Source organism: Ahaetulla prasina, chromosome 1 (assembly GCF_028640845.1).
Source record: "Ahaetulla prasina isolate Xishuangbanna chromosome 1, ASM2864084v1, whole genome shotgun sequence".
In the NCBI taxonomy this organism is placed as follows: Eukaryota; Metazoa; Chordata; class Lepidosauria; order Squamata; family Colubridae; genus Ahaetulla; species Ahaetulla prasina.
The window spans coordinates 94483914-94509017 of record NC_080539.1 but is presented as its reverse complement, the minus strand read 5'-3'; the positions used below and the strand labels follow the sequence as shown (position 1 = coordinate 94509017).

The 25104-nt window shown below is 40.0% G+C and overlaps 1 protein-coding gene across 7 annotated transcripts in view; it reads left to right on the top strand.

Annotated features, from left to right (window-relative positions):
- The window catches only part of TIAM2 (TIAM Rac1 associated GEF 2), a 238716-nt gene that overhangs the window by 202767 nt on the left and 10845 nt on the right, over window positions 1–25104 (top strand). For all 7 annotated transcript variants that reach the window (XM_058168960.1, XM_058168985.1, XM_058168944.1 and 4 more), the window contains 4 exons: window positions 12721–12894; window positions 13899–13967; window positions 14268–14393; window positions 17117–17225. In XM_058168960.1, coding sequence (XP_058024943.1) covers window positions 12721–12894; window positions 13899–13967; window positions 14268–14393; window positions 17117–17225 — 478 coding nt within the window. The remainder of the gene's footprint in view (window positions 1–12720; window positions 12895–13898; window positions 13968–14267; window positions 14394–17116; window positions 17226–25104) is intronic.

Sequence of the window (25104 nt, the reverse complement as noted above, 5' to 3'; positions counted from 1 at the left end):
TGAATGACTGCAGTGACTCCCTTAACAACGGTGGCAAGAAAGATAATAAAAAAGGGGGAAACTTAGCGAATTAATTTAGCAACATAAATGTACGGCTCAGTAAGTCGAGAACTAACTGTACTCAACAGTCTTCACATGGGGACATTTTGAAGCTCCACTACTGACTTTGCTACTGGCCTCATGCAACTGCATGTATGTCACCTGAAAATATCTGTGATCAACCTTGGATCCCTTTTCATGGATTTAAAATAGCCTCTGTGTTTCTTTTAGGATCAGCGTTCAAGTTCAACACCTTTGTGACATCCCAATGCATAGCTCTCCATCTTCACTTTAAATAATCTGTTGGAATCTTTCTTACTGTCTAAAAAGGAGGTCACAATCTGTTCTTCATCATGGTCCCAGTTTCCTTGCTTAAATTAAGATGGAGATTGTAGCATTGCGTGTGTTCTGTTGCCTCTGCTTTTTTTTAAACAGCTGCAACATGCTAATCAATAAATCATGTGAAGATGGAAGCAAACAGACTTTCTATCTCAAGGATTTCAAGACCTTTTGTGCTTTGTTCCATAAGCCTAGAATTAATAGCAAGTTCAGATGAATGGCTATACCTTAAAACAAAATGGTAATATGGATATAAATTGTAAGGTGGCTTCAGATATCTTCCTTTACATTGATTGTTGGGGCTGGTGGTTACATTGGGGTTGGTGGTTAGCTCCAGATTAAAGAGTTAGCAGGTCTTGTTTCTCCCTCGGTGTGTGAGGGGTTGTTCCTATTATCAAGGTCACAGTTTGATATTTTATTTAAATTACGCACACCTTAATAGATTAACTCTGGTTTTAGTGAGACTAGTATTAGTGGAATGGTGTGGAGTGTTATTAGTAAGTGTTCTTGTGAATGTGTTGGGTGTATTGGGGTATTTAATGTGGGTGTGCCTGTTTGTGTTGATAAGAATATATGTAGTGAGTATGATGCTGTAATTAGTATTGATATTCCTAGAATGATTATTGTTATTGGGCATCAGTTGAATAGTGATGATTCAATTGATAAATTGTAAGAAATAGTAGGAAAAAGATAGACAAAACTCTACATTTAATTCTCTTCCTCAGAAGACACATGATCATGTGTGTGCATGTGCATGGGTGCACATAGAAGCTTGGTAGGATTGTTCACAATGTATTATGGTTCATGTTACAATCTTTTGTCTTGGATAATGTAAATACTTTCAGTAGGACATCTAGGGACATCTAAGAGTGGAGAAGTGGTTCCACTTGGATGAACGTCCAACTAAAGCTGTGTGATTGATAACCCTACAATTTCCACAAATGATTGCCCTTTTCTTGGAAAGTGCCCATTAGAGCAATTTGGTATGACCCATCTTCAGCAGGGTGTGTGTGTGTGTGTGTGTGTGAGAGAGAGAGAGAGAGAAAGAGAGAGAGAGAGGGAGAGAGAGAGAGGGAGGAAGCAGGGAAATGGAGATGGGTGGGGAATTACAAAATAATGATTGCTGTAACAATCATGTGAATGAAAGCCAGGGGGAAAATGCATATCTTCCATTATTATTATTTTAAAAAAATTCTCTTTCTTAAAAAATAATAATAATAGTTTATTACAGCCATTCTCTTTCTTATAAATAGCCATAAGACTTTTGCAGCAAAATGCTTCTGGAAAAATGCTTGATTTCTGTCCTATTTCCTACTGATGTCGGATTTCCCTGGATGCATTTTTTCCCCCCAAAGTATAGTGGCAGAGGAATCTTATTATTATGTAATATTGTAAAGTGTGGGGTTCTGTGGAAGTGCAGTGTGGAGAAGAGGGTGGTGACGCCAGGAGTTTTTCAGTGCAGATTGGAAGAGCAATCATTTAGGGAGTATTTCGTGAAACGGAGATTGCAAGCGATGCTCAGCTCTTAGCAGACAACAGCTTGAAATAACTGGGCTTGGAGGGAGCAGATTCTTTTTCCTTTTTATATGTAAGTGAAGAAATAGACATTCTGTTTTATCTAAACTTCACAAGTGCATCTGTTTGTCTATGTATATAATGCATGCTTATGTTTGATGATGTTGCTTGCTTTGTTGGAAGCTGTATTGTGTTCTGTATTTTAAAACTTAAGCAAAGTAGCACCTTACTTTAAAAATAGCTGTTTTAGTTGTAGAAGATTTTTACAAAACACAGATTCATTGTTTGTGGGGTAGAGGAACTCTGCTCTTTAGTAAATTAACAAGTGGGTAGCTAAATTAATAAACAGAAATGACCTCTATCTGTAAATGTAAAACTGAGCTAAAAGAAAAGAAAACCGAGATGGTGATTAATTTGCTGAAAATAAAAATATTTTCTCTTTCAAGGACTGTGAAAATTTTGTTATGTTGATGATCCTTTAATTTTAGATTTTTTTCTCCAGTGATGTTCTTTTTTTAGTGATTCTTTGCTCTTCGTTTTTGTTAAAAATGAGCATGAAGATAGTTTTCTTTCACAACAGCAGTGAAATGTGCTACAAGATTAGGGACAGAAACACACTCAATAAGATTCAGCTGGATTACAATATAGATTTAATGAGAATGGTGCATCCTCAGCAATTGTCTTAAAACATGTAGGAGTATTATTAAAAGACTATAAGACCTTGACATGCCTGGGGATGCAGTCTAATTGCTGATTGAATTATGTGTGTTGAGTTGAGTCATCTGAGGCCCTGGGTGCTCTGCTTCCTTTTGTGTAAATCCTGCAAAAGTGAAGACCTATATCTTAGTTATACACTACAATGCTGCTGTTTTACATAGCATAGTTGAATCAAATCATCTGCCTTTATGCATGTAGCTGGTTGGAAGTTAAATTCTTTCTTATTCATGTCTTAATAAGTTCAGGCGAATTTGCTTCCAAATAAGTATACTGAGAATCACACATTCCTCAACTTCTTTAAAAGGTACTAACAATGATGCATCTTATATTATTATTATTAATAGAATATTTATATTGCATTGAAACGTAATATAAATTATTTAAAAACTTATATTGGTATTTCTCACTATCCTATTCATTGAGATAAAGGGTATTTTAAAATATTTATAAACCTTATAGAGTAACAATGCAGATGATGTGAATTTATGTAATTGTTTGACACTTGATCACATACCAAATAGTGAAGATCTGTGTCTGGAATGTAGTATGGCTTGATAAACTGATTTTTATATTTCAAACTAATATTTCCATATTTGTAAAAGATTGAGATAGAATTATATTTCCAAAGAAAATGGAATGTTACAATGTGCTTAGCCAACTTCTACATAATGAGTAGCTATATAGAAACCAGAAAGAAAGCATATGAAATGTTTTAATGAACAGTAAGCTGTGGAAGGTGAGGGAAGTCTCATTTTACTGTATATTTCTGGTCATTCAGTGCTGAAACCCCAATATTCTGTCAAGGAGATAGACATATATTTAGATAACAGAGATGTGAAAATTATGCTGGAGGAAGAACAAGGGGTGATTTTTCTTCCTTTCTTGTGTTTATAGTGTTGGGATTTGGGTGGGAAACATTATGAAATAACTTAGAACTTCTCTGTGTCGATGTACTGTACATCCATGTCCAGTTCCTGCCTGTGTTAAATTAATAAATGCTCAGGGTTGCTCTAGGTGGGTTTTGATTGTAAATCTGGAGACATGTGACTGTCAGGCAAAAGAAACCAGATCCAGGATAGAGTTCAGAAAACACTGTGAGTTTATTCCATGCAACCTGCATTCAAGAATCTGGTCTATCAATGGTCAAGGCAAGTTGGTGCCAGATGAAAGTCAACAGACATCAAGGGAAGCTGGACTTAGGACTTTTTTGAGGATGTAGAGACTCCCAACTGATGATGCATTTGACCCCACTGTTGGGCTCAGTTTGGTCCTCTCCTACAGTGACCAGTGGGCACAAGGGCAGTGGGAGCTGAACTGAATAGTATGACCCCACAAACACTTGTGTGTTTTTAATATGTCAGGAGGTTCATTTGAAATCTAGATGTGTGGTCTGCTAGGTGTTAATTCTTGAAATTCAAAAAATGTTTTAACAAAGGATCTTTGCCTAAAGATCTTGAATAAAGTTAGGTTTACTATTATAAAGCAGGAAGCAGGCAATAGGAATAAATTAACGATTTTGTACAATGTAAATAATTTAATTGTGTGGTTCTTCAAAGAATGGACTGGAGCTGATGACATTTTAATAGTCAGAAAAGTTTATGGAGTGAAACTGAGTGAAATTATCACCAGGTCATGGTTGTCCCAAAGGTGCTTTTTCAGGGGGCAGTTGGACTTCCTTGTTCTTTCTTTGATGACATTTTCATCCAAGAAGCTTCTTCAGCTCTGACAGGATAGTGGATACAATTTGGGATGAACACCCTTTGAATAGTGTGGAAGTACGAATGATTTCCAGAGGGGGGGGGAAATTGCAGACTACAGGAGCACTACTCAGGTGACCCTCAGGACACAGATAAACCTTCAAGTGCTTCAAAGACCCTCTAAAAGGATGCAAATGACCAGCTGTCTGCAGGGAATATAAATCCTTCCATTCCCCACTATCCTGTCAGAGCAGAAGACGTGTCTTCAAAGAAAAAAAGTCCAGTTGCCTCCTGAAAAAGCACCTTTGAGAAATAGAAATAGATTAGCCATAATGCTATCCTATGACATTAAAGGCAGGATAGTTAAACATAAAGCATATTATGGCTAACTCCATAATTAGGTGGAACAAACCAAGGTAAGGACAAACAGCACATGGACTTGGTATAACTGGAAAATTTTTCTACTGAGGTAAAACAAAAATCCATCTCCTAAAGCAGGGGTCTCCAACCTTGGTCCCTTTAAGACTTGTGGACTTCAACTCCCGGAGTCCCTCAGCCAGCAAAGCTGGCTGAGGAACTCTGGGAGTTGAAATCCACAAGTCTTAAAGGGACCAAGGTTGGAGACTCCTGTCCTAAAGGATGGTGAGGCAAATGAGTGAACATTCAATTTTCTACTTCAGTCTTGTCAGTTTTTGAGTTCACCACTTCCCCAAATTATCTTTAAAATATTAAGCAGCACTTTTTATTCATAAAAAGAAAATAAAAAATGTTTTTGACATCCCAATCTTACACATAAACATGCACATAAATGCACTCTTGTTGTCTGTGCATATGTTTTGTAGGTGTTTGGTGATTTATACAAAATAATTTCTTTTGCAGTGGGACAGATTAGCAAACTTTGTAGAGTGGTGACACAATTCCTGAGTTATAGAGCAAGCTTATAAATGGCCAAAACTCCCTTTTACAGCTTGAAGGCAGATTATGTCAAACTCCAATGGAAAATACAAATAATCCAATACATAAGAAACACATTTGAAAATTGCAGCCTGCATTTACCGCTATAAGCTTTCCATGTTACTGACAGTCCTATATGTTATCTAGTTATACAGCCATTGTTTATTTCAGCTTTCTCACCATTTTGTTTTTAAAAATTTTGTTTAAAAAGAGAAAAAAGAAAATTAACAATATATTAAGAAAACTTCAGACTTCAAAGAAATCCTCAAAATTTAATCTCACAGAAAAATGTTGAACTGTCTTTCTATTATGTTGATCAAATCAGTTTTATTATAAGCAGAGAATAGACATATCATAAACCCAAATTGGATGGCAGTTTATCCATTACAGAAAAGTAGCATTCCTTGCAATCCCCCAATTTATTAATTTTTAAAAAATATCTATTTAGCTATTAGTACTCCTGTTAGCTCATGAAGATGTTTTTAAAATATCCAGTGTATTCAAAGTGGAATTAACCAGATTGTAAATTTAGTTTGCCAAAAAGGATCGAAATAATATTTCTCTATCCCAATATCTTCCAAATGTGGAAAAATCTGAGAACATTGCAGAATCATAACTAAAAGTGGATCCCAGCCCCTGCCATGATATCAAAGATTTACATCATCATATCATAGGTTTGGGATGGTTACCTGGCTTGCAGAGAGAAGCAAAGCCAAAATATTTGCCTAGTTATAAAGCTGAAAGTCAGGAAAGTTAACCCCACCTTACTCCGATTTTATGAAGAACTTCTTGATGCTGTCCTTCTGTCAATTGAATCTTTACCCAGCCTTTAAATCCATACAAGCCTTTTTAAAGGTAATGCCACTCTTCTTCCTGACAGCATTTCATTTTTTTAATTAAAATGAAAAGAACAAATAGTGCTGCCTTTTAGAAATGTTAGTGTTAATTGCTCTGTTACATAAATGCATATTTTTTTACTTCTAATTAATCCATGATGTCATATTAAACATTTACAAATATACAGTTGAACTATTATATAATAAAAGGTTTTCAGAGACAATACACAGATTTCCCATATTTTAAGTACTTCTCTAGTTAATCACTTTTGATTCAAATATTAAATAGGTTTTTTTTCCCTCCAGTCTTCCATTTATTACACTCATAAGGATCCTCATATCTGACTTTCTCTTCAATACAGCATAGACTTTTTGAAGCTGTTGGAATTCCTATTCCTGAAAATTTCAGGGTTTGTCAAATCAACTGCTTCATTGTTCAGTCATTTATGAATATCATTTTATATAGCGCTGGTGCCCTTACAGGCGTTTAGGGCACTTTTGGCTGACCAACCGCACTCAACGTGTAGCCCTCAATGGAACTGCATCTACATGGATGGAAGTTTTCAGTGGGGTACCCTAAGGCTCTGTTTTAGGCCCAGTATTTTTCAACAACTTCATCAATAATTTGGACGAGGGGATAGTCGGGGAACTCATCAAATTTGCAGACGACACCAAGCTGGCAGGAATAGCTAACAATCCGGAAAATAGGCTTAAGATACAGAAGGATCTTGACAGATTTGAACACTGGGTACTATCTAGCAAAATGAAATTCAGTGGTGAAAAAAGTAAGGTTCTACATTTAGGCAAGGAAAACAAAATGCACAGGTACAGTATATGTGGTACCTCGCTCAATAGTAGTATTTGTGAGAGGGATCTTGGAGTCCTAGTGGACAACCATTTAAATATGAGCCAGCAGTGTGCAGCAGCTGCCAAAAAGGCCAACACAGTTCTGGGCTGCATAAACAGTGGGATAGAATCAAGATCATGTGAAGTGTTAATACCACTTTATTAATACTTACCAAGGGTAAGGCCATACTTGGAATATTGCATTCAGTTTTGATTGTCACAATGTAAAAAAGAAGTTGAAACTCTAGAAACAGTGCAGTGAACAGCAACAAAGATGATTAGGGGACTGGAAGCTAAAACATATGAAGAATGGGTATGTTTCCCATTAGTTTTTTTTTTAATTTGCATTTATATCCTGCCCTTCTCCGAAGACTCAGGGCGGCTTACACTATGTTAGCAATAGTCTTCATCCTATTTGTATATTTATATACAAAGTCAACTTATTGCCCCCAACAATCTGGGTCCTCATTTTACCTATCTTATAAAGGATGGAAGGCTGAGTCAACCTTGGGCCTGGTGGGATTAGAACCTGCAGTAATTGCAGGCAGCTGCTGTTAATAACACTGCATTAGCAGTCTGAGCCACAGAGTTTAATGAAAAGAACGATCAGGGGTGACATGATAGCACTGTTCCAATATCTCGGGCTGCCACAAAGAAGAGGAAGTCAAGCGGGGTGAAATGTAAAATTTGTTACTACCGGTTCTGTGGGCGTGGCTTGGTGGTGGGGGGGTAATGTGACTGGGTGGGTGTGACCAACTTTTTATTTTTATTTTTTTTCTTTTAAAAGCATTTTTTCTACAATCTCTTCGGCCGAAGAGGCTGTAGAAAAAATGCTTCTAAAGAGTTCTGGCAATCCCAGCTGAGCTGTGCAGTCATCAGAGGCTTTTTTTTTTTTTTTAAACTTTTAAAATCATTTTTTCGGCCAAATAAAAAATGCTTTTAAAAGTAAAAAAAAAAATCTCTGATGATCGCGCAGCTCAGTTGGGCATAGGCGGGGGGTGGGGGTGCAGGGATTTTTGCTACCGGTTCTCCGAACCACCCGCTGCCATCGCTACCGGATCAGGCGATCCGGTCCGAACCAGGCGCATTTCACCCCTGGAGTCAAGCTATTTTCCAAAGCACCTGAGAGCAGGACAAGAAGCAATGGGTGGAAACTAATCAAGGAGAGAAGCAACCCAGAACTAAGGAGAAATTTCCTGACAGAACAATCAGTAGAACAACTTGCCTCCAGAAGTTGTGAATGCTCCAACACTGGAAGTTTTTAAGAAGATATTGGATAACCATTTGTCTGAAGTGGTGTAGGGTTTCCTGTCTAGGCAGGGGGTTGGACTAGAAGACCTAGTTTTCTAGTCACAATTCATTATTACAGATTTAATTTGCATAGCACATTTCAAGCTATTTATCTTAGGTCTAATTGATGAGAATTCCTCTTGATTAACACAACCAGTATTTTTCCTCTAATTTTACAAATGTGGGAAGTTACAGGAGCGGATATGATGATTGAAATATTTAAAACAAATGGTTAACCATGCTTTGATTTTGCTAATTGAGAGTTTGTGCCAGCTGCCATATGGCCATCTTGCAATTCATGAAGTCGTTAAACCTGTTAAATTCCATTTTTCCTCCAAAGCGGAACCAGAAATAAGGAGGAAAGTATTGTTGACTTGAAAGCTAAGCAGCCTTTTCCAGTCATGGTGTAATGGTGTGGGCGTCTTTTTTAAAGGTCTCTTGAGAGAGCTATATATCTTGCATTCCTTTTTCTTTTTTAGTGTACCAAATGGAAATAAGGAGGTGGGTTGCTTTAATTAATTAAGGATTGTTGAAGAATTATGTACACAAGTTGTATATGAATGGCAGCTAATTTAATCAAATAGGTGTGGGTTTTTTTTGTATTTGGAGATGTCTTTGGACTGGTTTTCATTTGCATGTATTTCTTGTTATTACACATTTGGTAATTTATAGCAGAATCTGTGAACTGACTTCCTTGAAAAACACCATGCTTTTACCCTCATGGAAAGCTCTGGTTTTGAAGAATTAACATGTTGTTAGTGTAAATCAGTCTACAGTAACTTACAGCAAAAAAGCAGAACGTTTATTTTCTTGTTACTGCTTACCCTGCCCTTGAAGATTGTCTTTTGCTGAATTGAAGAGTTAAATCATATAGAAAAGTTTCAGCAATTAAAATACAATCATGTTTCTATAATATTAATGCTGCCTGGACTGTCAACTGATCATTTGGCCTGAGATTATTTTTTACAGCACCTAAGAGAAGATTAGGGATGCTGTGGCTCAGTGGCTAAGATGCTGAGTTTGTCAGTCGAAAGGTCGGCAGTTCAGCAGTTTGAATTCCTAGTGCCGTGTAACGGGGTGAGCTCCCGTTACTTGTCCCAGCTTCTGCCAACCTAGCACGTAAAAGTTCGAAAGCACGTAAAAAATGCAAATAGAAAAATAGGGACCACCTTTGATGGAAAGGTATCGGCATTTCGTGCGCCTTTGTTGTTTAATTATGCTGGCCACATGACCGTGGAGACGTCTTCGGACAGTGCTGGCTCTTTGGCTTTGAAACAGAGATGAGCACCGCTCCCTAGAGTTGGAAACGACTAGCACATATGTGCAAGGGGAACCTTTACCTTTACTTTAAGAGAAGATTTAGAGTTATATATTTTATATAAATAATGCCATGCATTTGTTCCTTCATCTCTTAATGTAGCGTTCAGAGACACATATCCAAATGTGATTTCCTCAAACTGATTTTCAACAGATGTGTTGGATATACTCCCTTAATTCCTCGCTGGAAAATCTAATACATGTGAAGGACACGAGGTTCAAAAAGACTTCCAAACATCTCTCTATTATGTACTATTTTAAGAATAATTTTGTACAGAGACCTTTGGACAAAAACCAGCAAAATATAAAACACTCTTTCCAGCATGAACTTATCAGTTTGGATACAATTTTCTACTGATGCAATTACAACTAGGATATTCAAATAAAGGTCATGTACAATTTTATAAATAGGGTATTGAAATATGTAAAATGCCTGGCTTTCTGCTTTCTAGAGTGGTGTGATTTTTAAAAAAATACAATATGCTTTAGCATTCAAATCACTTAACAGTGTGTCAGTGTCACTGAAAATTGCTCTGGGTCTTCAAGGCACCAAGTGCTTTATGTAATGTTATCTGATCTGATGGCTTTGTTTGTACTATAATTTTAATAAGGTTTCTTAGTTGGTGAGGGATTAGTTATATAAAAGTAATTGCTGTCTTGCAATATTTCCATTTGAATTTAGGGGATTCTCCTGGAGATGATAAAAAATAACATTGATTGGTTGGGCTTGGTTTTCACAGTGCTCTTTACATGCACTGCTTAATCTCTAAAGACTCCTGGTGATTATTTCACTATATAAAAAAAAGAGTTAAGGCAAACCTGTGAAGCGATGGACCTATCAGCATGCTTAGTATAACCTGTAAGCTTTACACAAGGGATCTCTGTTGGAAGACATGGAAAAGTAGGTTAGATTTAGGATTAGTTATTTTACAGTTGAGTAGTGCCTAATTTTAGAACATCTAGCTGAGAACTGTACCTTGAAGTACCCTTTATGTTGCTTTCATCAATTTCAAATCACTCTTTCAATTCCAAGGGATAGCTTATGGAGAAAGTAGGGCATTCTTTATTCAGGGAATAATATTATTCAGAGAATAAAATCCAGCTTCTACATGAAAGTACTTATCTGAGGATTCAATGTACAATGCATAGTTTCTTCAAAGCAAGGCATGAAACAGGGCTACGTATTAATTTCCTACCTGTTTAAATTCTGCATTAATTTGTTGGTTCAATTGTTCTCTGACCCCAGCTTTATCCTTCCAATGGTCAACAGGTAAGCGCTGAGTAGAGCCCTTTGTGTCTTAGGGTCAGTTGTTGTAAGACAAAAATTAGGGTTTTCTATAAATGTTTAACAAAGCATAGTTGTGTATTGGTGAACATAAAACAAAATAGATTAAGATGTATTAGATATTGGTGTTGTTTTCCAGTCTTCAGGCTCCTGGAGGACTCAGACTGTGTGTATTACAAAATCTGTTAGAGATCTGGGTCTGCAAACCCGAACCTTTTATTCTCAAACAGAAATTTGTACACTCGCTCTCTGATTAAGGCCTCCTAAGGCAAGGCAATTGTCAAGCTATTATATGGTGCATTTCCAAGAACTTCTCCGTCCTGGATACAATTCAGGCTGCTATCTTTGGGATCTGTCATTGTGTTCCCAGTGCTTGGAGGCACGATCTATTTCAGTAGCAGCACATATGTGAAGAAGCAAAATCATTTACTGGCTTAAACTGACATTCTGCCATGAGGGCTCAGACTCCTTGATTCTACTGGGTAATTTTTACTTAAGTTGGAAGAAGACTTTGGGGTCACGTCACGCTACCATGGCTGCCTTCAAAGAAAGCAAAACCAGAGGTGAGAATTCAGCTTTCGGGGAAAAGAACAAAGCAAGAAGCCTCTGCCATTTTCTTCCAGGGGAATTTCAAACCTTGTGTAGCAAAATTCAAAGTCAAAATAAGAAGAGGAATATATAGAGAGGAGGGTACATACGTGAACAGTTATAAACTGAGTCTGTGAACCCACAAGGGATCACTGCAGTAATTACCCAATTGGGTGTTTTAAGCACTTAAGAGAATGTTCTCGATGGTGTCTTCAGTGATAGCTTCTATGGTAGTTATCATTCTTTCTATTGGACTTTTCAAAGCACTGCAGTAATGAGTATCACTTTATAAATGGGCCACCTTTAGTTTTAGCTTTTATTAAATCCTAAGTCCTTCTCCATTCTGCATTATGGAGCTGTTTGGTAGAAATCCCACTCACGTTACATTATGAATGTAAAATGAAAGATGGCTTTTAATTAGAAAATCTGTCCCACAGACAATAATCTATTTGTTACATTGAATGAGGCGTGGGTTTTCTAAGAATTTGCCTGGTTTTATATTGACCCTTTTTATCGAAGGTGCTTTCCCCCCTTTCTAGTAATACTTTAGTCCAAAGGCCTATTCAAACAGTACTATCCCTGCCAAACTGCCAAACCAATGGCTTCTTACTTTAATGTCTCAGCTGGTAGCCAAGGACATTTTCTTCTGAATCAACTGCCAGAAATTCAAATCACAAAACTGAGCCATTGATGCTAAGGCAGGCTAGAATCTGCAGCCTTTCAGAAATAACTTTACATTAGAAGTATTCTTCAAATAAATTAATGAGTCACTAAACAAAACAAGCTACCATCTTCAGTACTGTTCTCTCTCTCTCCCTCCCTCCCTCTCCCTCCCTCTCTCTCTCTAATGTATGTACATATAAAGTATGTATATGTATAAAATGTTTGTATACATTTATGTATAGACCCAGTTTGGTGTAATGGTTAAGGCATCAGGTTGGAAATTTGGAGTCTCACCTTAGCCACAAAACAATTTGGGTGGCCTTGGGCCAGTTACTTTTCCTCAGCCTTAGAAAGGAGGCAATGGCAAACTACTTCTGAAAAACCTTGTGAAGAAAAACTGCAGGGACTTGTCCAGGCTGTTTCCAATAACTGAATACACTTGAATGGAAGAAAAAAACAGGCATATATGTATTTCTTTGGAATGAAGAGCTTAGATAACAAATTAGAATATATGTACTATTATAGATTTCAGCTGCGATCCTAGCCATCGTCTGCAATCTATCCATAACTGAACCATCACAGATGAGCCATTTGTAAGAAAAATACAATAAACTGTGCTCTTTTCAACCTGCAGAGCACTAGAGATATCACAACATTGTGTCCACATTTCCATGAAACTCAAGTGAATGAGATGGAAGGATTAAAAGATATTTCCCTTCTAAAGCCATTGGCAAGACAACTTACTGATGCAGACAGACTCCGGAAGGTCATCCAAGAACTTGTAGACACAGAGAAATCTTACGTAAAGGTATTAGGCATGCTTTACTGTTCCTTTTTCTCTATTAATCTTCCTCCCTTATTTTTGTGATTGCTTTCTGTATATCACCAGCATTTTAAGAAAAGAAAATAGTAGCCAGAGGTGCATTTCCATAATGTTATACAATCCTCTATCAAATATATTGCTTAGTGATGATAGAAGCTACAGTTCTACAAATTCGGAGGGCACCAAACCGAGGAAGCCTGAATTACATACGATTCGTCGTCAACTTACGATTATTCATTTAGCGACCATTCCAAGTTACAACGGCACCAAAAAAAGTGACTTATGACTGCTTTTCACACTTAACAATCGTTGCAGCATTCCCTGTGATCACATGATCAAAATTTGGCTGCTTGGCAACTGACTCATATTTATGATGGTTGCAGTTTCCCGGGGTCATGTGATCCACCTTTTGTCACCTTCTGACAATCAAAAGTAAATGGGGAAGCCAGATTCATTTAACAACCCTGTTACTAACTTAACCATTGCAGTGGTTCGCTTAACAACTGTGGCAAGAAAGACCATAAAATGGGGGCAAAACTCACTCGACAACTGTCATGCTTAGCAACAGAGATTTTAGATTTCAGTTGAAAACTATCTGTACAAACAAGCTTTGAAGGAGAGATAGAGGGCAGAAGAGGTAGCATAATGAAAGTGGAGAACAAGTCACCAGAGCGGATATAGCCACCATCTTAGCTTTGGTCTCTTTTGTTAAGGATTTCAAAGAAATTTCCTTTCTGGGAATGCTGCCTAATATCATACCTATACACATAGAATGCATAACTATTTAATAATATGCTCATTGTTTTGACGATTAAAACAGCATATAATAATTAAATACTCAATAAATAGGTTTTTTCCCCTAGAAGTGTTACAGCGACTTAGGTAAAAAAAGCATTATCTCATAACAATTACCTTGTTACCTCACATGTTAAGAAGAGGATGGTTTTTTAAAAACATGTAAATCTAAATAATGTTTGATGTTCCCTTAGGATCTGAGCTGCCTCTTTCAATTATACTTGGAACCCCTTCAGAATGAGACTTTTCTTACTCAAGACGAGGTGAGGTTATTTTAACTGCTCTCTAATCTTATGGAGGTTATGAGCATTTCAACTGTATCAGACATTTTAAGTGCATTTTCTTTTCTTTTCTTTTTTGCATTTGTTATGCCTTGATGATCAAAGTTGACCAACCTCCCTAGCAAAAGAAGTCTTTAGTTTCAGAAATTATTTTGTTCCTCTGCATTTACTAATGTTGTGCACCACTTTATTTATCTCTGACTTAACACAATTAAACATTAGGTATTTTTTTCTTGGGCAGTCTTATCTTCTCAATGTTTATTCTCTCCCATTTCCATACAGATGGAGTCTTTATTTGGCAGCTTGCCAGAGATGCTGGATTTCCAGAAAGTATTTTTAGAGACCCTTGAAGATGGAATTTCCTCCTGCTGTGATTTTAGCACACTTGAAACCCCTTCTCAGTTTCGGGTAAATACAATTTATTACATTTTAGAATATAACTATTCCCTTTGATTTCCTTTTTTTCTATATTTTCTCCAGTTATAATTTTTTATGCATAAAAACTAAAAATCACTTGTGTTCTATAGGAAGATTCCCTCCCCCGCATTACGGAATAAATTTTGAAATATCTTTTCCAAGGCCCTGCTGAGGTCAGGTGAACAGTTTGAGAACAAGTGACTAGCTGAGTCAATTAGTTTGTACATTCACACTGTAGCAGCATGAGTGTGAAGGAGTTTATATCAAATAATCCCTGTGTTTATCTCTAATATTTTAGAGGCTTCTGTCCCTAAAGCCCCTCACATTTCATAGAAACACCTCCAGAACTTTTCTGGTGGTGGGGGGGAAGCAGTGAAGGAGAATCAAGGAAATTTAAAGTCTATGGTGCCACATTTAGCAACCATTTGCAGTTACTAAGATAATGAAAAAAAAACCACAACAACTTGAGGACAAATCCTTGTATTTACAACCTGCGCAGGTCTGTAAAGCAAAGTAAGATCATAAGCAAACTTACCGTACCTTGATTACTGAATTGTTAGCCTGAGGTGTGGTTAATAAATGAGATCTACTTGTAATCACTATGGAAGTTCCTAAATTACTTTCAGATCCATAAATCAGAGTGCATGTGCACATTGCACATCAAACCTAAACTGTTGTGGTATTCTGGATGAATCCTAATAATTTTACTAGGACATTTCACTTTGCTCTGTAACTACTATCATATCTACTATTTACTGTATTTTTTCCGACTATAAGATGCACCAGAATATAAGACCCACCAAGATTTTGAAGAGGAAAACAAGAAAAAAAATGTTTTTGGCCTCCGGGTGTCTGGTTTTTGCCCTCCCCCGTTAAATAGGCCTATTTTTGCCCTCCCAAACCCCCCAGGCATCATGTTTTTGCCCTCCCTAGCACCCAGGAGCATTCTGCAGGCCTCCCAAACCCTCTCCGCATCCCATTTTTGTGAAAAACGGGCCTGTTTTTGACAAAAACGGGACACGTGGGGTGGTGTTTTGGGAGGCCAAAAAGGCCTGTATTCGATGTATAAGAAATGCACCAACATTTCCACCCTCTTTGGTGGGGGTGCGTCTTGTACTCCGAAAAGTGTGGTATATCTGAACCTCAACTGATAAACTATTTTAAATTTGTGATTTCTTACTAAAATTTCCTGCTGGATAGGATTAATTTCTGTCGTTCCTATTTTACTCTCTTACTTGCGTTTATCACAAGAGTTTTGTGTAGTTAATTGTTAAAAGCGTGAATAGTAAGATAATACAGTTTAAAATAATTGTTTATGATTTCTAGAATAATAAAGTAACTTTATTCAAAATATTCTCTGTCACTTTTTAAGTGCATTTAACTTCACAACAGTTTTTCCCCCTGATCTATGACAAGTTTTGCCATCTGTTTTCATAGCTTCTTTCTTAATCCAATTCTAGCAGTGAATTGAGCACCTGTGGTAAACAAGCAAGAAATTCTCATCATAGAAGGGCATAATTGAAATGATTCATGTTTTCAGTGAATCACTTTCCATCACATTTGTTGGCTTTAGTTCATGCAAATCTTCTATTCATTATCTAATTTGTTCTGTTGATTTGTGTTTGTTACATATCACTGACTTGAAACCACTAGAAAGACAAGATATATTCATACTCATAAATAGTAAAGGCAATTATATAATAACACAAGTTACAATCAATCAGGATTACAAAAGTTTTTTTATGAAAAACTCGTCAGGCATGCAAAACAGAGCAAAGGTAGAAGTAAAGTATAAAATAGAGGGAAACTACTGTATAATCATAATGCTTCTTTAGTCCAATGGCTTTCGTAGTTTTCTGTTTACTGTTACTCAGCTGTCAGAGTCCAAAAACTAAGAAAGAAACATTGGAACTCTTTTAAGCAGTTTTATTTTTCTCTCTCTCACATGTAGACAGAAACCTTGCCAAACAAAAGCAGACTATTATAGTATAGATAAGCCTTTGACTTACAACAATTCATTTAGTGATCATTCAAAGTTACAAAGGCATTGAAAAAAAGTGACTTATGACCGTTTTCACACTAACGACCATTGCAACATCCCAATGGTCACATGATCAAAATTCAGACCCATGGCAACTGATTCATATTTGCGACGGATGCAGTGTCCTGAGGTCATGTGATCATCTTTTGCCACCTTCTAACAATCAAAGTCAATGGAGAAACCAGACTCACTTAACAACCGTGTTATAAACTTCAACACCTGCAGTGATTCACTTAACAACTGTGACAAGAAAGGGAATAAAATGGAGTAAAAGTCCCTTAACAATCGTCTCAGTTAGCAACAGAAATTTTAGGCTCAGTTATGATCGTAAGTTGAGGACTACCTGTATAAAACATACACACTGGGAACTATTAGGGAGGAGCTGTCTTCATTCTCTTTCTCCTACACAAGTGTACAGAAACTGCTCTGTGTTTTGCTCCTCTGGAAATCACTCTTTCTCTCCTGAAGATCTCAACAAATTCCATCACATTTGCCTTGGTTTTGAATGGTTTCTTGCATTGTCTGTCATGGTTGCTCTGAACATGGAAAATTGAGTATTATGAAATTAATGAATGACTCCCTTGGAGAGAATTGTTAGTCTTTGCTTAATCACAAGGTAAAGGAAAAGGTAATGGGCATCCCTAAAATAAATTTCTCACCTTCTTCGTTTCAGAAACTGCTCTTCTCTTTGGGAGGCTCTTTCCTCTATTATGCTGATCACTTCAAATTATACAGTGGGTTCTGTGCAAACCACATCAAAGTCCAGAAAGTTCTGGAAAGAGGTAATTGTCTCCGTGAGGTAAACTTAAGCATATGGTAGAAATGAGGCAAAATAATGGTGTTGCTTTTAAAAATGTGCGTATTAAAAGCATTTCTTAAATTTTGCAGTTGGTCTTCTGGTAATGCGAAAGGGTTTGAAAACTGCATCTATTTTTGACACTTCTAAGCACAACACTTAGGACTACTTGTGTCTGTCTTCCTGTGGAATTTCTGGTGTGTGTGTTGGGGTATGCTTATTTATTTTCTTGAAAATAGGATAGATCTGTGATGGCGATGATCTGTGATCTGTGATCGATAGATCTATGATGTGTGCCATAGGTGGCACTCAGAGCCCTCTCTGTGCGCACGCGTGCTGTCACCAGCTACTCTTCTGGTTTCTGGTATGTCAACTGGTCTTCACGTGTGCCGGAGCACTGGAAACCCGAAGACCAGCTGGCCGGCACATATGTGTGCGCCAGAAATCCAAAGACCAGGTGGCCAATGTGCGCATGCACACCAGCCAGCTGGTCTTAAGGTTCTGGCGCTCCAAGGTGCACGGACATATGCACGCCTTCTGGTTTGGGCACTTGGTGCCGAAAACGTTCGCTATCCCTGGGATAGATCCAGTGCTAGTTATTAAAACAGGCTTTTTTTAAAAGAAAAGAAAAAAAAACCCTTATAAGCTTAGACTTTGAATAACTTTTGTCACTTCGAATGTACACTAATTGACATACATTAAAATGAAATTTTGTTGCATACAGCTTTCAAAGGCTCGCCACCTCCACCTCCAGTATACACTACATTAACATGACTAAATAAACAAGTAAACAAACAAATAAATAAATACAGAATTATGCATATACCTATATATATTATATGGCACGGAGAAACAACATAACACAGTAACTATAAATATGACAACATATGTAACCTGGAACCTTGAAGAAAAAAATTGCTTTTATTATTTTATTTATCAAATTTTTATACCACCCTTCTCCCGAAGGACTCAGGGCAGTGTACAGCCAGAGATAAAACACAGAATATGTACAATTAAAACCAAATTAAAAAATAGCAAATTACAAAAAAAGGCTGATAATCAAAATTAAATTTAAATTTTTTTAAAAAAAATATTAATAAAACCCCAATTTAAAATCAACTATTATGCCAGTCCCGCTTGAATAAATAAGTATGTTTTTAGCTCACGACGGAAGGTCCGAAGATCAGGCACTTGACGTAGGCCAGGGGGAAGTTCATTCCAGAGCGTTGATGCTCCCACAGAGAAGGCCCTACTCCTGGGGGCCGCCAGCCGACACTGTTTGGCGGATGGCACCCTGAGGAGACCCTCTCTATGAGAGCGTACGGGTCGGTGGGAGGCATAGGGTAACAGCAGGCGGTCTCGTAAGTACCCGGGTCCTAAGCCATGGAGCGCTTTAAAGGTGGTAACCAAAATCTTGAAGCGCACCCGAAAGACCACAGGAAGCCAGTGCAGACTACGGAGCAGTGGTGTTACGTGGGAGCCACGAGTGGCTCCCATTACTACTCGCGCAGCCGCATTCTGGACTAACTGCAGCCTCCGGGTGCACCTCAAGGGCAGCCCCATGTAGAGAGCATTGCAGTAATCCAACCGAGACGTAACCAGAGCATGAGTGACTGTGCATAAGGCATCCCGGTCAAGGAAGGGACGCAACTGGCGCACCAAGCGAACTTGGTAAAAGGCCCTCCTGGAGACGGCCGCCAGATGTTCATCAAAGGACAGCCTACCATCCAGGAGGACGCCCAAGTTGCGAACCACCTCCTTTGGGGCCACTAACTCGCCCCCAACAGTCAGCTGCGGATGCAGCTGACTGTACCGGGGTGCCGGCATCCACAGCCACTCCGTCTTGGAGGGATTGAGCTTGAGTCTGTTTCTCCCCATCCAGACCCGTACAGCTTCCAGGCACCGGGACAGCACTTCGACCGCTTTGTTGGGGTGGTCCGGGGTGGAAAAATACAGCTGAGTATCATCAGCGTATAGATGATAACTCACCCCGAAACCACTGATGACCTCACCCAATGGCTTCATATAGATGTTGAACAGGGTAGGCGAGAGAATCGACCCCTGAGGCACCCCACAAGTGAGGCGCCTCGCGGACGACCTCTGCCCCCCTGTCAACACCGTCTGCGACCGGTCAGAGAGATAGGAGGAGAACCACCGATAAACGGTGCCTCCCACTCCCAAGCCCCCCAGCCACCACAGCAGGATACCATGGTTGATGGTATCAAAAGCCGCTGAGAGATCTAATAGGACCAAGGCAGAGGAGCAACCCCTGTCCCTGGCCCTCCAGAGGTCATCCACCAACGCGACCAAAGCCGTCTCCGTGCTGTAACCGGGTCGGAAGCCGGACTGGAACGGGTCTAGATAGACAGCTTCCTCCAGGTGCCGGGGGAGCTGCCATGCAACCACACTCTCTACAACCTTCGCCGTGAAGCGAAGGTTGGAGACTGGACGGTAATTTCCCAAAATAGCTGGGTCCAGGGAAGGCTTCTTCAGGAGAGGTCTCACCGCCGCCTCTTTCAAGGCGGTGGGGAAAACCCCTTCAACCAAAGAAGCATTTATAATCCCCTGGAGCCAGCCTCGTGTCACTTCCTGAGCAGCCAGCACTAGCCAGGAAGGACACTGGTCCAGGAAACATGTAGTTGCATGCAACCTCCCCAGCAACCTGTCCACGTCCTCGAGAGCCACAGAATCAAACTCATCCCAAATGACCTCAACAAGACGTGTCTCCGCCATCTCGGTTGGATCATCGCAATCTTGGTCCAAACCATCCCGAAGCTGAACGATTTTATTGTATAGATAACCATTAAACTCCTCAGCTCGACCCTGCAGGGGGTCATCCCGTCCCTCCTGATGAAGGAGGGAATGGGTCACCCGAAACAGAGCGGCCGGGCGGTTATCTGCCGATGCAATGAGGGTGGAAACGAGAACGTTTCGCCTCCTCATTGCCACTAGGTAGGTCTTAGTAAAGACCTCACTAGTGTCCGATCAGCCTCGGAACGGCTGGACCTCCAGGTACTCTCTAGGCGTCTTCTCCGGCGTTTCATCTCCCTCAGCTCCTCGGAAAACCAGGGAGCCAAGTGAGATCTACGCCGGGTCAGAGGCCGCAAAGGAAGGACACGGTCCAGGAAACATGTAGTTGCATGCAACCTCCCCAGCAACCTGTCCACGTCCTCGAGAGCCACAGAATCAAACTCATCCCAAATGACCTCAACAAGACGTGTCTCCGCCATCTCGGTTGGATCATCGCAATCTTGGTCCAAACCATCCCGAAGCTGAACGATTTTATTGTATAGATAACCATTAAACTCCTCAGCTCGACCCTGCAGGGGGTCATCCCGTCCCTCCTGATGAAGGAGGGAATGGGTCACCCGAAACAGAGCGGCCGGGCGGTTATCTGCCGATGCAATGAGGGTGGAAACGTAGGAACGTTTCGCCTCCCTCATTGCCACTAGGTAGGTCTTAGTAAAAGACCTCACTAGTGTCCGGTCAGCCTCGGAATGGCTGGACCTCCAGGTACTCTCTAGGTGTCTACTCCTGCGTTTCATCTCCCTCAGCTCCTCGGAAAACCAGGGAGCCAAGTGAGATCTACGCCGGGTCAGAGGCCGCAAAGGCACGACACGGTCCAAAGCCCCAGCCGCGGCCCGTTCCCAGGCCGCAACCAGTTCTTCAGTTGTGCCGTGGGTAAGATCCTCAGGGAACGGCCCAAGCTCTGTCTGGAACCTCTCCGGGTCCATCAGACGCCTGGGACAGAACCAACGCATTGGCTCCATCTCCCTGCGGTGGTGAGCGGCGGTCCGAAAGTCTAGGCGAAGAAGAAAATGATCTGACCATGACACTGGTTCTTTCACTATATCTCCTAAATCCAGATCATTAACCCACTGACCAGAGATAAAAATCAGGTCTAGCGCGCCTCCCCCAATGTGTGTAGGGCCATCAGTTACTTGAATCAGGTCCAAGGCCGTCATGGAGGCCTGGAACTCCTGAACCACCGTCGATGACAAGCCGGCCGATGGCAGGTTGAAATCCCCCAAGACCAAAAGTCTGGGAACTCAACCGCCACGCCAGCGAGCACCTCTAGTAGCTCAGGTAGGGCTGTAGACACGCAGCAAGGAGCCAAGTACGTGATCAACAGCCCCATCTGATTCCGATGGCCCCACTTCACAAGGAGGGATTCACAGCCAGCTATCTGAGGAACAGTGGACTCCCTCGGCTCCAGACTTTCTTTAATCACGACTGCCACCAGCGAGCACCTCTAGTAGCTCAGGTAGGGCTGTAGACACGCAGCAAGGAGCCAAGTACGTGATCAACAGCCCCATCTGATTCCGATGGCCCCACTTCACAAGGAGGGATTCACAGCCAGCTATCTGAGGAACAGTGGACTCCCTCGGCTCCAGACTTTCTTTAATCACGACCGCCACTCCCCCACCCCTACCTTGGGCCCTCGGCTGATGGAATGCACGGAAACCCGGAGGGCACAGTTCAACCAGGGGTACACCCCCTTCTGTGCCCAACCAGGTCTCCGTAATGCCCATAAAGTCCGCCGACTCCTCTGAATAAGGTCACAAATCAGGGAGCTTTATTAACCACGGACCGGGCATTGCAAAGCATCAGCCAAGACCCAAGCTCTGAGGGTCTTGACCATCCGGGAACAAGTGAGGACTGAGGGGCGGTGCACGTGATCGCTTTTAAACATCGAACACGTGCTCCCAAAGGACGATACGGCCCCCTGCCTCCGCCATATCTGCCCCTCCCACTTTCCGTACAGATGGAATAACACTCTCTCCTCTGTACAATCCCCTCCCCCGTCTTCGGACCAACTAAAATGGTGTCGTGAGCGCGCGCTGGGACTGGACATACCCTCCCCGACGGGTTTCCCCAACACCGCCTCCCCCAACCCAAACCCGTCAATTTCCACCCTCCCCTTAAAATTCCCATTAAAATTCCCCTTAAAAAGACGGTTAAAACAATTAATTAAAAATCCCCTGAGTCTCCTATTTTTGGCATGCCACCTCTCGGGGTTCCAAAACCCGTCCTCAAGATGGGCCCTCGATAGTGTGGGGGGCCAAACCCGCGAGAGAGGGGAATCTCGCAGGGCAAGAAGGTCAGCCGCTGTGAATGTCCACATAGTAGGAGTCCGACAAACAGGCCCATCCTGGACCTGTCAAGGTGGTAACTGACAACACCAGCTAATCCGGGTGAGCCACAGTGAGGAATAGTTCTTAGGCGGTAGATGAATAAAACCGCCATGATTCAGTCAGTTCACCAGCCCCTTTGCCAAAGCCATTGTGAATAAACTTGCATTTCTGTAATGTGCAAGAATTGGACAGAATATTTTGTGTGGTTAGAGAAGTTCTTCATTGATGAGTTGTATATTCTGGAATTAATTGCTGACATTTTTGTATTTTAATTAATGATGATAATTATAGCTTTTACATATGACTAATCATTATGTTTTTATTTGATAAAACTGGCCTTGTGTAATGTATTTTTATTTGAAAGGTAAGCATATATATGCATGTGTGGGTGTGAGGGCGCATAGTATCTCTCTCTCTCTCTGTGTGTGTGTGTGTGTGTGTGTGTGTGTGTGTGTATTATACCAATCGCCTTAAGCAGCTAGTAGAGCCATATCCACAGTAACCTCAGCTTTTTACTTAAAGCAGCGTTTCTTCTGGAGAACAGTTTGTGGTGGAATATAGTAGTCTCTTCTACAGGGGCATAATTATAGATTGAAATGGAAAATTGCAAACTAATTATTTTTGTCTGCTCCTGTTTATTGAAATAACTAATTTTAACACTTTAAATTGCTTCTTAGCATCTACAGTATTATGTCCGATAAAAAGGCATCATGGTCAACAATGCTGTAAAAGTACAGCATCTTTGTCAAACCTAAGCAGATCTGGTCAGTGATTAGAGGAGGATCATGCAGAGATTGTCATGGATTTCAGAATGGAAAGATAGTAATAACAGTCTTCAACTTAACAACCACAATTTGGGTCAGCACATTGCTAAGCAAGGGGCTTGTTAAATGAGTTGTGCTCGATTTTACGGACACTTTTTGCCATGACTATTAAGTGAATCGCTGCAGTTGTTAAGTAAATGTCACAGCTGTTAAGCAAATCTGGTTTCCCCCCTTGAGTTTGCTTGCTGAAAGTCCTAAATGGAGCATGGAAATGCTGTTACAATTGTAAGTGTGAGAACTTGTCATAAATCACTTTTCTCAGTACCATTGTGACTTTGAACAGTCGCTGAAAGAATGTCTGTAAATTGAGGACTTTAAATAATATTAAAGTAATAATTTGCATTTTCTAATGCTGGTTTAAAAATATAAATAGAATTGTTCCCAATAATTGTAGGCTAACAGTATGGGCATATTGTTATGAGTGTGTATTTACTACTACCTAATGCAAATATCAACACACATAGAATAGCAAAAATACACAGTGCTTTAAGTATTGAGTGATCTACTTCTGGGTTGAGAGACATGTTTGGAGTTGTGAAAGTGTGCGCTTTCACAAAATAATGGCCATAGGGAAACTCTTTATTCAGGAGACCTTTTTTTCCTGACGACAAAATGTGGAAGATGCATTCATATATGAGTTACTATTATTTGGTATTATTTCAAGTTTTTCTTCATCAAATCAAATCAAATTAATGGGTTACAGGCACCCATTAATAGTATGCTCTAATTAAGTCACTAATGCCTTTGGAAAAATAGATATGGTTAAGCCAAGAATCTCCCAGCATGCTAGTTCTCTTTTAATTCAGGAACTTAAATTTTATATATATATTTAATGCCTATATAATATATAATGCCTATGTATTATATAGGCATTATTGGAGGTCTCTATGGATAGGCCTTTGCTCAGGTAATACAGCTACATATGTTTCCAATAGTATGGAATCCATCCTCTATGACTAGTTAGCTAATGCAGCTATTCCGATACACCGATAGCCTCCCAACAACCTGTGCACTCCCACAGAGTGGGCCTCCTCAGGGTGCCGTCGACCAAACAATGTCGGTTGGCGGCCCCCAGGGGGAGGGCCTTCTCTGTGGCAGCACCGGCCCTCTGGAATGAGCTTCCTCCGGGGTTACGCCAACTCCCCGACCTCCGGACCTTCAAATGTGAACTGAAGACTTTATTATTTCATTGTGCAGGACTAGCCTAAGTATAATTTTAATTGTAATTTTAAATGGGTTTTATGTCGGTCTTTGACCGTTTTAGTTGATCTGACCTATTAAATATTTGGTTTTAATTCGCTTTTAAAATTGTTACTTGTATTTGGCTGTAAACCGCCCTGAGTCCTTCGGGAGAAGGGCGGTATAGAAATTAAATTATAAATTATAAATAAATTATAAATTCGCAACCTTTTGGGGCTGAAATTTTACTATATTCACCTTGGGCAACATGCACTGATTAACTAGAATGCTTTCCTACCTTCCTGCCCCAGTTCAGCAAAATACACTCTACTGTCCTTACTCATATTCTTCCTGTTTCTGGGTAATAGGAAAACATCCAAACTCCAGGGATGGAGCCAACTATCAGTTTTAATTTCTTGGCATTCTTTGGGGAACTCGGGAACATTCCTGGAAATGATATTAGAATCTGGCATTGTGTTTTGATGTTTTTTCATTATTTATTAAGTCTTTCCTTTTTTAATATAAAAAGTCACAGGGAATGAGGAGCTTGGAGAATATAACAAAAATGTCAGTTGGCATAGTGGTATCTTCAAATATTATATTGGATACTTCAGAACTAAATGTTCTTTAATCTGCCAGAAATGAGATCTTGGCAATATATATAAAAAAATTATAGTGATAATTAAATCATCAGACACAAGGGAGTTTTTTGATTAATCCTGTTCAT